The sequence below is a fragment of the Bombus affinis genome, chromosome 16 (assembly GCF_024516045.1).
Source record: "Bombus affinis isolate iyBomAffi1 chromosome 16, iyBomAffi1.2, whole genome shotgun sequence".
NCBI lineage: Eukaryota > Metazoa > Arthropoda > Insecta > Hymenoptera > Apidae > Bombus > Bombus affinis.
Genome location: NC_066359.1, coordinates 5777243 through 5791377, shown reverse-complemented (window position 1 = coordinate 5791377; position 14135 = coordinate 5777243). Strand labels below are relative to the sequence as shown.

Below are 14135 nucleotides of genomic sequence, written 5' to 3'. Positions count from 1 at the left end.
AATCCTTTGTAAGTGGTACATTAATGAAATGGTTGCTGTTTTTTTATTCAGGATGTTTGTTATAGTCATCAATGGAATGAACATTGTTCAATGATAATGAATGACGAAAATATTGAATGAAATGACATTCTAGGATCTTAGAGATCACGTGGATCACGTTGTTTGGAAAACAGTACCCAACTCTGGACAATATACAGTGTACTTAAACGAAGGACTGTCCTGAGGCAGTTCGTGTCACATACGCTTAGCATGCTTGCATGTTACATAGTAATTAACTGAATAATAATATCTAGTCGATAATACGTTTGGATGCATTTACACGTTTATACTATTTGTACTTGGAGGGAAACTGGAATGGAAATATGTTAATCATGGAATCACACAAGCAAGTCTTCAATTTCGATATTCTGCCCACATACACAAGGAAACATACTGCATCTGTTCCGTTTAGAGTAGCATCTCCAGTCGGCCTATACCAAATGTATTTTATCCTAGTCCTTTCTTTGGCATATTGTTTTGCACCGTAAGACACCAAGTGTGTGTTCCTCATTGTTCCCACATGCTTGCGAGTTCCTTTCATTTAGAGAGGATCCAGATTCATGGACACGCTCTACGAGGATATTTTTTCACGTTTCAACTCATAGTCACTCTCTTTCTGTATTTGTCTCTTTCTCTGTCAGTCTCTTTCCCTTTATTTGTTATTTTCGTTCTTTAATTTTTGTTCTTCTTTCCCGAATCTATCCCTTCCCACGACTTGTTTAGGCTACATTGTCGGACGAGGCCAAGGAAGTGTACAACAGCCTTGTGGAGACGCCCAGCATAGAGACCTCGCCGGACACGAACCCTCTGCGCATGTTGCGCTCTGGATTGCCAGTTGTTAGGCCTAGGATTCGTGGGAACAAGCACGCCACGCTAGGCTATCCGGTGTCCCATCAGGATGACTTGGCTACCGACCATTTCCACTTCGACGCCTATCATAGCGGTTCCAAAACACTGCCAAAAATCAGGGCACCGCCACCACCACACGCGCCGCCGCCCCTACCTCAATCGCGCCATTTAGAAAGACATCACTCAGCCCAGGAAATAGAAAACAACCAAAACCAGAGTAACGTGGACGAGAATCCTATACCGTTACCACCTAGAGACAGGTCCAAGACGCTGCAACCAAAATCTAGTTTACCTAGGCATCAGAGGAAACATCCTCTAATTATACCAGGTGGTGGTGTAACCAGAACTTTGGCCAAGATGGCAGTCACCACGCCGCCCATCGAGGACCAGGTGGATGGAAGTTTGCAGAGTACGAGTTCTTCCATAGCCAGCAGCTCATTACAAGAGGGCTATTCGTCAGAGAATTCAGCTAATAGGTTAGGATCCCATTTCCTATATTTTAGACAAGATTATATTAAGGCTATTTAAATAGATAAAAGCATTTAAGATTCCGGTACTACTTAGATCTCTACTTTCAGTCCAGAAGAATTCGAACAACGTATAGACTCCGAATTAGCTGCATTGGATTCGTTGCCAGCAGATGAAAATAGATTACACCGTTTCAGTGTCATCTCTGAGGATCTGCTCGAGTTCTCCGATAACCTGATCGATTGTGATACCCCAGACTATCGACAGAACATGCAGGAAAACAGCGACATACAATCGACTGACTCTTCCACTGAACGACTCCAGAGAAAGGTTAGCATCGAATCAAAAACTTCAGTCAGAAGTTCTACTTCGAAGTACGTTCAAGAAAACGAGGCAGGTGAAGCAAGTAGAAATTCCACTCCATCAGATTTAAACAAATCCGAAGATTCAATGGTCTCTGGGAAAGGTGACCTTCTCACCTCTAACAAACTCCAAACATCCAAAAGGACGCCATTAGTTCAGAGGCCCTCAAATTATATGATGCAGTTCGATTATGGGGAATATTCAGAAAATAATTCACAATCACGGTGTAATATGGGCAAACTACAATCAGAGATGTCGAAAGAACCTTCTATTACTGATTCGAATGATAGCTTTCATTCTGCGGGCCTAACAGGTACTTACAATAGGTTGTCTAACGAGAAGCTGCCAGGACATACGAGTGATCTGTCGCGACAGTCCGATCATGTTTCATGCGAAGATCTATTGGAATTCGCCTGTGACGGCCCAAACGCGAGGAGAACCCGTGGACCTCGAAACGGAGAACAGTCTGACGAGGTTAGGATCATGATGAAGGTGCTGCATGAACAGTCCACTCCAGAATCATGCATAGCCGCGTTAAACGTTACTGATTGGGATGTGCTAGCAGCAATTAAACTGGAACGTCTTCAGGGGTTGCTGAAAAAGGAGAACAACTTTGTTGGGCTGGAGGATTGCAAGGTTATGTTAAATCAATGTGGTGGTGATGTCGTGAAGGCAGCCGCGTTATTGAGAAGCACCGATGACACTGCTGCGGTTTAGTCGATATTTTTCTGATAATTGGAAGGTTTATTTGAGATTAATGATAATCTGACATGTAAGCGTCTTTGTGGAACACGCTTGATGGGGTTAGATTAGGGTAGCATTTTCAAAGTTAAAATGTTTTTCCGTTTTATACCCGCGCGAATTCATGCGACGTTTATTTATTATTTTAGAGTTAGTTAGAGTGAGATTATAGTTTTCGAATATATCGTTGTGTGTTGCCTGGGACAAGATAGGCATTTTGATAGAGCTTTTGCAGAGGAATGGCATACAATTGTCCACCAGAAATGAAGTCAGCTAGTTATTTTTACCTTCATGCGTATTAGAAAGAATGTTCAAAATAAAGCAAATTGTAATTATTTTTTCTGGTAACTTAATATCATACAGGGTGAGTTGTTATAGGTTAGGATATTAAATCTAGAGAACTGTCCATTTGAATACTTATTAAAATTCTACTCTAAATAATTATATTTGCTTTGGACATTATAGTATCTTCCAAATTAAGTATTTTTTTTCTGGTGGGTTAATCTGTACGGAGTAATAACTTTTTCTATTTAATTCGTTAGCGAGAGAGAGATAAATAGCGTTTCTTCCTCTTCTTCGTCTAATATGAACGTAATGTGATAATTTGCACAATAAACGTGTCGCTCTGATCAGGTTTTTGTGATCGGACAAATCGTACGTAATAGAAGCATAACTGAATACATATATGAGTGCATATGCAATTTTGCGTCTTCAGTTAAGCAAATGTTAAGAGAAAGTATTACGAAACTTATGACTAAGCAGTAAATTAATCCTTATACCACGTGTTGCGCCGATTAAAAATTCTATAAATTATCTTATCTTTCGTTAGTTATATCTTTTCTGTTATTTAAAAAGATTACGTATAAAGAATCGCATATTTTATACAGAATAATCATTTGGTCATCATTAAATGTCATCTTGCGAGACCTAACCTACAAATCAAACAATTCATTAATTTTTTTCATTACTTTTCAATCTTCAAAACATAAGAAGATATAAAAAGGGGAAAAAGATGTTTTACTGCTAGAAACGATATTCGATTCCAAAGATAATATTTGCACGGTATTATTATTTGGGTATCATGCGCACCGTAGATTAGTGTTCGATCGTATTCATCGTACATCGAGTTTTTGTAACCGAGTCACCCCGAATGAAAAGAGACCCACGTTTTTATGATGGTGATTAGCAAACTATTTTATTCTGTATTAAGCGCGTGTTTGTATCCGATAAGTGATAGATGTTAAAACACGTCGTATGTGCGTAATTAACGCTGAAAATCAGCACAAATGGGAGAGAGAATGAGAGTGAAAGAGACATGAGAGAGAACTGCTTGTTATGATATTTTTATTATGATTCAATGTCCAAAATCCTGGATCGAGAATTTTCTTTGCAGAACATTTTGTAGCTCGTACAGGGGAGGGGGGAATTTTTATATTTTGACCCGGTAGTAGGGTACGATAAGCACCAAATATTATGTATGGAATCTTTGTGTTCAGTAAGATTGATTTTTATATTTTGCTAAGCAAAGCTTTCGCGTTAACCTTGTTAAGTTATAAGAGATATGTAATTCGATTCGACTGGGGGAAGGGGGGCATAAAAGAGGAAATTGTTAATAAGCGTGCATAAAAAACGAATAAAATTCATGACACGTTTGATTAACAATCTCATCGGCGGAGATTTTTCTATTACAGTTTTGGACTCATTAAGTGTCTCAGGTAAAACAAATTTCGTTTTTCTCTTGTGTAGTATCTCCAAGATCGTACAAATCGTAGTTTCAATTTCTATAGTGGTCTCTAGCTAAACTTTGGATTGCACGATCTTCGAGATACAGGGTATGTTTGAAAATATTCAGCAATTTGATAAGTCGAACAACATATCCGGAATAGAACTCGTTTGAATTAGAGCAAAATTGCATACTGTTTGATTGACAGATATTTTTCCATCTTTTTTGTACGAGAGCCTTTTCTACAGACACTTCCTTTAGTCAATCTTGCTATAATTGAAATGAGTTCGAGGAACAAATTTGCTCATTGTAATTTCGCTGACTAGTACCACACGCGTCTGTAATGTTTTATTACGAGAAGAATGTTAAACAAAAAAAAAAAAAAAAAGAAAAAATGAAGGGACAATGTTAGAATTGGTTACGAGCGATTGGAAATCCTTGCCGACCGTGCTTTGGTATCCCTCAACGAAGCCAAATAGGAGCTTACGGAAATCGCCTAAGTAATGTTACTTAGCCTCTTTTTGTATTAATATTGAACAATAAGGTTTTCGGTTCCTGAATAAAAATACACGTGTCGTGTATTTTTTTATGCTGAATCCGTATTATATCCATCGTGTGTTGGCTTCAAGACATGAATGTGCTAGAGGACTGAGAAAATCAAAGTATCAGGGCATTAAGATTGCAAAGCTAGTAGAAAATAAAGCTACACTGTTCAAGATGGTCAGAAAATTCTTAAACTACAGATCAGTATAAGCTATTAAAACTTACAATAGTGTATTACCTTAAATAAGTTAGTTGACCTGTGTGGTATTGGAAGTTGATTAATAAGTGATCTTCCATTTATGTTATTTAATTAAACTCCCTAAATAAAAATAACTAGTAGTCAAGACAGAAATTCCCCTGATTATCTTGAATAAGTTAACCAAGAAACAAGAGGAAGGAAGGTCCCTTCGTTTCTTGAGCTTCACGTGATGGAGGCGAAGATCTAGAAACAGATAAAGTTCAGTATAAAAAAATCAATTATTTTTGCGCAGGAACCAGAATATGGGGATAACTGTTGGGTTGGCAACTAAATGATTGCGGATTTTGTCATTAGGTGGTAATGACAAAATCCGCAATCATTTAGTTGCCAACCCAATAGAATCAATCAATTAATAAAAGGTAATGCATCTGTATCAGTTTTATCTGAGCCAGCGTACTTACTCGATTCTCAGTGTGAGAGACGCGTGGTACTTTAACGCGTTGACTGACACGGGGATCATCAGTAACACACGTTACTAAATTTTTTAGAGCGATTGAGATAAAATAAATTTTATGGATCGACACATTTTCAACATTGTGAATGATTCAAATAACATTGTCAGAAGAAGAGTGCACAAATGCAATATAATATTTTGCAAAAATTCAATGTTATGGTGTAGTATGCTGCAATTTACTATTACTCTCAGGACAGAATATAGGAAATTCACGTAGCAGTCAACGTATTAAGGATCACCGACAGCAGAGCTTTTGTAGGATCTTCTCGAATTAGGTGCACGAACGTTTTACGTAAGATCGTTTGCAGCCGATAAGATCTCTACGCGCTAACGAGCACGTTTCCTTTGTGCGGATGAATCCGGCGACCTCGGGGATAGTAATCAAAAAATAAAACCCGCCAAATCTCACGAGGGGAGAATCGACGCCTCTTGCGGCAATAGGAGTAAGTTGATCCTAATAATCCGTTTTTTTATACACGATCTTACTACGATAAGGTAACATACGTTTGTACGTCTCTGTATGGATTATTATCGCGCGGAAACACGAGAATGTTTTATATCGACTGTATTTGCGATAATATATACACATTCATAAATGAAAAGGCCTAATCCTTATTTATTACCTTTCCATTTTTCTGGAAGTTTTTAGAAAATATATAATTACATAATTACGATCATAACTATCGAGATATCTCGCATGCAACATTTTTTATGCAAAAATTTTTCCGAATCTTTTGAAAAAATGTGTGCGAATTTTTTTATATATGTGGAATATTCAAAAATATAATTTAATTCGATATGATATAGGATGTTCAGAAATTATTTAATCAAAAGTATTTTAATTTTTAACTAATGCTTTAACCACCGCAGTAGGTGTTCAAAAGTAATCGATTTATCGGAACAAATTTGCGATTATTGAACTTTATTTCTTTCATTTTTATGTATCTATCTAAAAACATGCAATGCGATTGTTTCATTTAAATGAAAAGGTAAAATGCACATACACCCGGCATTGTACATTACTAATACGCGTTCAAATTTTTTTTTCAAAGTACCAAGCAAGCGGTCAAGCACTCGAGCTAGTCTGCACTGCCCGCGACAGTCTGTATATTCTCAGTGCGCTTTAATCGTTGACCGGATAAACATCGTCGCGGGACTTTTCTTCACACCGCTTCGTAATCCGGTAACTAATCCTAGAAGATCCTAACCCTAACATTTTTTAAACTTTCATTATTTCGAAGCAATTTGAATTTTATCTCAATTAGATTAGTTAGACATTTTAGTTTTTATTGGAATTTCGGAATCGATAAATATTCGTAAATATAATTTGTTTAGTTTTCATTTAAAATCATTATTTAATTTTAAGTATTATTTAAATATTAAGTATTAAATTATTAAAATATTGAAATATTAAATATTAAAATAGAAAAATAATACAACATTAAATATTACAATTAATATGCATTATTACAATATAAACATTAAAATATTTCAATATTAGATATCTCCTAAATTATTTCCAAAATATGTCGATTCTATTTTCTATATCTCGAAATCGAAATTGATCAGTATCGTCAGAATCGCATTATATCGTACAAACCATTTATATACTTTTCCTTTTCAGTAAAACTGCTCGACAATGATTTATTACGAAACTTTTCTAAAGAAATGTATGCATCAATAATATTTCATTCTGTATATATGCGATAATATTTTCATTTCAAGATTTTTATAATTTTTTAAAACATTAATCACGATTGACAGTTAGGAATTCGATATTGATTATTATCGTAAAGTCGAAATGACCAGTTGATCAACTGATGGCGTTCGAGACAGTTCGATTTATCGTCGGTTTATAACGCGGTACGGCCATTAATTAATGAGACGAAATGTTTTGACGATATAAAGTGACATTTCTGCTGTGAATCTTGTGATGATGTGCAGTGAATAATAAAAAAGAAACCACGAACACTTGAGAAAATGATGCTGGCAACGTGAAGAAACATTTCGTTGGAAGGTTATCTATTGAAAGCAACATCGGTGTACCTCGTTGGGGTAAGTCATAAAAATGATCATTGTCTTATTTACATAAAAGTAATATTACATGCGAGTAATTATTGAAAAATTTAGAATTTTCTTGAATAAAAATGCTATATAATAATTGATGCAATGACACGTTGATTTCTGTTAACATTTATTAGTGGAATTTTTCGTAAACGTTGTTTATATCAGCGGTTCTTAACCTTTATTTATCACGGACAGTAACTTTTTTAATCGTAAACAGCAAGATCTAATTTAAAATTTGTCTCAGATATGTACATATATTTAAAACACTTATCAAGTGTTGAAACTTGGAGAGAAGGTATTTACTACATATAAATAAATACACATGCTGCTATCAAATATTTTTTATTAGAATAATAAAATAATAATTTGCGTGTGTAAAGATTTCTTAGGCCACGCTTAGGAACCATTGGTTTATGCGATTTAAGAATCTATTAGGATTTTCAATGTGGAATTTACTTCTTTGGGAAATGAGGGTTACAAAACATGGCAGAGGAGGAATAAATAGGAGTGGATAATAAATAAATAGAAGTGGATAATGAAAAACGAAGGATTTAATAAAAGATACAGTGAATGACGCAATGAAATCTTCTCGTTTGAGACTTGTTTGATTGAAAATCGAGTGTGAAGATTCATGAGAATGGTGTCGAGTGTACTTGAACTTAGAAAATAGAACTAACCATATATGAATATCGAAATGGTAGCTAAAGTTAATTTGGAGATTGGTTTTCTCATACAGCTAAGATATTATCCAAGTACATTGGTAATTCAAAACCAGGTCACGAAGTGGATTTTCATTATTGCTGTAGCGCGGAACGTGTGCGGAAGGAACGTCTGAAAGGAGATGCAGTTTATCGTTGCCGCAGCCGGAGAATGTAGCACGTTGCATGCGGCGCAAGGTAATAGGAATGTCAGCTCTATATTACAACGTATGTCCAACGAAGCATTGTGTTTGGACGGAGAATGCGTATCGTTCAAGCCACGCTTTCTAAGTATTTTCAAACTTCCATTTCCACGTGTGTTTCTCCTTATGTATCATGTAATCGGTTGCGAAACGCTCGCGAGTTTCTTTGTAAAAGTTCATGAAATCCTCGTAACACAATGGAATATTCGATGCAATTAATTTTGAATTTATCGAGGAATTTCTTTTCTATTTCTTTTTTTGTGAATTTATAATTAGTACGTACATACGTATACATAAATTTTATGTTTGGTAAAATATTCCATTTATTTGGAAGATTACCGATGTATATTCGAATTTGGTGATTAACGAACAACGCTTTCTGTTCTATTGTAGTTTGATGGGTTTCCATGTTGATGAGGAGCTAGAGAGGATGGTAATACGTTTCACGTGATGAGGAATATTTGTAGAAAATTTATATGTATACATTGTGTGTGTTATATGAATTATTTTGATGCTTTGTTATTATTATACCGAAGCATTTGAAAAATTATGTTGTACAATTAATAAGTATGTAATTATTGTATTTTAGTTATGTAAGCTTTACATTAACTCTGGCTCATAAGCATATTATTCTTTGTTCACAATATTTTATTTGCTTATATATTCCTACATAAATGAACAATTTTAAAGTAGACTCAGATAGGTTTCAAATTTGACCAATATACTCATGATAGTCGGATTTCGTTATAATGTTGATGGAATTTCAATAACTTTTGTATAATACGCATAATATATTAATAATTCAAATACTTTCGTAAGTCAATGTAGATTTTCAGCTGGCATGGATTTAATAGCGACTAACAGTGTATGTTACGTTTTTCTTATTCAGTTTCAAAGCGAAGGCGAGACCGGTTCATGGCTCTTGGTCGCCGAATGTATTGTACAGCCTCGAAAATAGTAGTAAATTTTCCTAACGGGACTCGTCCGTCGTCCTAATTAACACTGAGACAATACTCTATGAGAAAAGTGTTTTGGTATGGTGCTCGAATCACAATTTAATTTTATATCTTTCTATAAAATAAATGCTATTTTAAGTTCTTCAATCGTGACTTTAAATAGCAATAATAATCTTGGCAATAAAGCATATGAAATACTAGAAGTGAATTGTGCAAATTCTAAACTATTTAATTATTCTATTTGGTTTACAAATTCGAAGTTATAAATTGGAAGTCATAAACATTTATTTTTTACGGCTTTACAATGTTAAGTCACTTAATTATTCTATTTGACTAAAAATTTGAAAACTCTAAAAGGGAAGTTTATAACTTCTAATTTACAACTTCCAATTTGTGACCTGTCCATTCGCTAATGTTATTATTTAGTAAATTAGTAGACGATAGGGCCCAAGAATCTATTGTATCTCATTGACTATTTTTGAATTATGCCACTGTTCTAGGAAACCAAGGACATGAGACGATTCATAACTTCCTCATATATTATGTTTGCACGTAGTGCATACGTATAAAAAGATCGTATAAGGAATGTCTGGCGATTATGGCAGAACGTACGCTTGATCTGTCAACGCAGCTATTCACTGTTTTTCCGTGGATATTTGCATAATTGCTCGATCTTGATGATTATCATAGTATGCCAGCGCATCCGCGTCTCACTTTCATGCTAATGAAACGCAATTCGCTTTCGTGACTAGCTCACGGTGTTTATCTGTTTATTCATCGGCTATGAGGATGCGCTCCGCGACGTAGAAATATTAGCGTGACTCCTATGGCGAGCCTCAAGGCAGAGGTTCCCGCGACTGTTATCTCTGCCATGGGCGAATTTCGTAATGCCACTGGGACTACCACGTGAAAATGTCTTTCATAAACCCTTCGTACGGATGTGTTACCAATGTTAGTCCTGCACTGCTGACTTTTACTCTGATGGAGAGCCACGAGTATCTGAAAAATTCGTCGCCTAAAATTGAGAACGTTTCGCGGTTCTGATATGTTTGGATTTCTTGAGTTTTCTTAAATTTGATACCTTACAAGAAAAAGTTAGGATACTCTACCTACGTTAGGATGGCTATTTTTAAAAAGGAAAATGGGTTAGGATTTCTTGGTAAAAAGAGGTTAAAGATTAAAAATTGGATTATTATTAATTGTACATTAAAAATCCAAGGTTTTACTCTTTCTTAGTAATTCCAGTGCCTGGAAAATTCACTTGATGGAAACAAGTTTTGCTTGGTTTGCTCTTCTTTAGCTTCTTTTAACTTTCATGTCTTTTCAATAGGGAAATTAAGGATTGAGAATCGAACTATTGACAATCTGAACATTTGGAAATACACGAATGCCTGGAAACTTTATTGGATGAAACTATAGTATCAAGAAAACTATCCTCTAGTTGCTACGCTATCATCTAACTCAAAGAAGGAGGCCAGACCTTCCCAAGCGATCAGGATCCATTGTACAACAAAATATTTTGAAGCATCAGCAGTGAATCTTGTGGCTTTTTTTGGTAAATCTACATTCACGTTTCTCCCCCAGCTGGGGCACTTTTTATTTCAGAAACGTCACGTTGCATGGCAACAAGATGTACCAGTCTCTGGACCGGCTGGTACATCCTAGCGGTCAGTGCAACATAACTGCACTTACTGCTGGCAGAGCCGGCTCCTCGGGCTATACTACGCATTACCGTATATCTCTGATGTGCACCATATATCAGAGTCTCTCAAATCGAAGTTTTTTTTTCCCTGAGTCTCGTGGAACGACGGTTGGCAGTACTGGCTATCTGTAAATCGTCAGGCAATCATGCAAGAATTAGTAATAAGAGCCTCACGGAGGATTATAAGAACTCATGGAGGAGTTAATGAATGTTGGAGTTGTTGGATATCGTCCATAATAACTTTCGATCTGAAAGCAACTTTGATATAACGTTACCAACTAGGAAGTTTTTCGAATTAGTCACGAAGGCAGGAAGTTAACGGTAACAAGGATATCTCGCTTTTAATTTTCGATAATTAATTAAATGATACAATAGTTAATCTTATGGTAAATCAGCCTTGACGTTTTGACCTATATCTAATGCTGGTAGTCTCGAGAAGTTATTAGATAGATTGGTTTAATTAGTTATAATCGGGTTTTTGAGATTATATTGGTAGCCATTGTAGTCATAGTCGTTGGAAATTAAGGTAGAGTTTAATTACTCGAAAGGAAGATGTACAGAACAATTTGAAAAGTTCTTTATCTTTGAATAAGCATATATAATATCGAGAATAAAGTATATGTTATAATATTAGGAGATAAAACATATGTCTATTCGACTCTTTATCTGATATTTTATGGATTCCGGCAACTCTTTCTAACCTCAAATAAAAAGAAAAATCACTTAACCGGAATATTAAGAATAAAATACATATGCATTATGATATTTAGAAGATAGAACGTGATTTTTATTGTAAATTGAAAGTAACAATTACTTAATTAATCGCATAATTGGAATTACAAAATTCCATAATATAAATGTAACCTCTCTCAACTAAATGTTGAGAAGCCAAGGCTTCTTTACAGGAATATTACAAATTGAAATATTATAGTTACTAAATCAAAGTCACTAGAATGCATTCTAATCATCATAATCTATAAACTATCAATTTGTTCACATCTCAGGCAAAATAAAATATGGCAGCTGTCTGAGAGAATTGATTGGTTAACACTCAGAAATTTGTTTATCCCAGAACAGTACCAACGATTAGAAAGATAGAAAATAAAGGAAGAAGATCTAGAAGGAATATTAATACACTTGTGTTAGGAATTGCATCGAAATAGATACCACTGGATGCTATGTCACTATAACGTATCCGAACATTCCTAACCTATAAACTATCAATTAACTATCTAAGACAAAATAAAATATGGCAGCTGCCAAAGAGTATTGGCTGTTCAACACTTAGCAATTTTCTTATCACAGACTTGCCAACAATAAGAAAAAGAGAAACGGCAAACATGGAAAACAGAGAAAGAAGAACTAAAAGCGATACTAATACACCTGTGCCATGGATCGAATCGAAAGGAAGGGAAGTGCATTCCGCGTGAATTCTACTGCCAAGTCTATCCGTTAGACGCCGAATGAATAATTCATGGGGAAGAGCCTGGCTTGAATCATCGACGTTATAGCCAATGAATCTAGCTTGTCTGAGAATCGTTCTATGATAATTGGTCGTTAGCGGCGATCGTGCTCCTCTCAGCTCAGCTTGATATTAATCAGGACGGCCAGTTGATAATGGAGTTAGATCGTAAAGAGGTTCCCGAGAAAAATCGCGTGTATACGTGATAATTTCAATTTCGTGCTCAGATACGCGAGCCAAAAGAATGAAATGAAGAATTAATTTCTTGACGTGATGGCGTCCTCAATGATTTAATCATCCTTATTATGCATCGAGTTAGTTGGTTTTTGCTCACAGGAAAAAACTATGTATCGCGTGTAATATACCTTTATTATGTTCTATTTATCATTGTAATTTGCTATGACAGTAATTCCTGCGTTTCTTCTTTAGTTCATTGGCTTTTTTCTGTTAATTTCTCATGTTGGTCCCGTGTGTTATACGTCGCTGGACATAGGCACAGGAGATGAAAATGTAGTTTGATCAGTATCTCTCTGCGAAGAGAACGAAAAATGACTAGTACCTTGCTCGTCTATAGTTTTTAATGTATTGTTTGGAATCGCTGCAGAAACATGTATGAAAAGAATAGCCTTAGATATGTGAGATTGGGGGACCCCCGAGTAGTTGACGATGGTGGCGCTAGTATCGCGTCAGTAACTTCTGCTTTCGTTAGACTCTTCTGCATAAGTTAATCTGTAACTAGAAACACGAAATTTGGATTATATTACAAATATCTGTAATATATTCAGTTAATGTATTTATAAAACCTAGCTAGACAACATTATAGTATTTAGAGATTATAGATACTTAGAAAGGAATATTCAAAGAACTGAACATCTACACCTATGCATACACACATATATAACCATAAAATATGAAACAGAATACTCCATATCAGAATATAGTGTGCACATAGTGACAAGAATGATAATAATAATAATAATTGAAGATATTTCATGCAGCTATCAACCTAATCTCAAAGCGGAGAATTTGCATATAAATATGTATTTATTCGGTGTTTCAGGAATTCTGGAAGAAAGAGAAAGTAAGCCTAGTAGTGCTATGTTGAATAGCCAAGATCACCAGCTAAAGGCGAGCTAAAGGCAAAAATAAGAAAATAGAGAAACATGTAAATGTGTAATTATAACTGAGCAGTATGAACGAGTAGAATTTAGAGAAAGAGGCGTGTATGAAGCGCATAATTAATTTTTATTGGCGCTGTGTTACACAATTCTGGGAGCAACACCTTTTCCCATCGTGGATTCCAGGTGAAAAAGTGGTCAGAACTCGAAAGCGGCGATTACATGAGCGCGTTGGCAAAGCGCTTTTGTTATTCCTGTCTCGTTGTTTCTATTTGAAAATTCGAATCGGCTGGTGATTCTCGGCTTGCTTGATTTTCGATTCGAGAATCGCAACCGTGACGCCGATTTGGCGCCACGTACGACACCATCAGGTGTTCTATGGGGAATTCGAAAGGAGTCTGCCGCCGATTCTCGGCATCCAATGCAGATACAACACATTCAAAAGCGTTCTTACTCGCTGACCGTTCGAACGCTAGTTACTTATATCTTC

At 35.6% G+C, this 14135-nt stretch overlaps 2 protein-coding genes across 4 annotated transcripts in view; both read left to right on the top strand.

The window, feature by feature from the left end:
* Positions 1-17: 17 nt before the first annotated feature.
* Positions 18-6041, top strand: LOC126925312 (activated Cdc42 kinase-like). Its single transcript, XM_050740715.1, has 2 exons — positions 18-1364; positions 1467-6041. The coding sequence occupies exons 1-2, from the start codon at positions 853-855 to the stop codon at positions 2434-2436; spliced, it is 1482 nt and encodes a 493-aa protein (XP_050596672.1). The 5' UTR covers positions 18-852; the 3' UTR covers positions 2437-6041.
* Positions 6042-7207: 1166 nt separating this feature from the next.
* The window catches only part of LOC126925849 (protein cordon-bleu), a 96804-nt gene continuing 89876 nt past the window's right edge, over positions 7208-14135 (top strand). For 2 of the 3 annotated variants that reach the window (XM_050741829.1, XM_050741828.1), the window contains exon 1: positions 7208-7494. The gene's annotated coding sequence lies outside the window, so the exon portion shown is untranslated. The remainder of the gene's footprint in view (positions 7495-14135) is intronic. The other variant, XM_050741835.1, reaches the window with a different exon arrangement.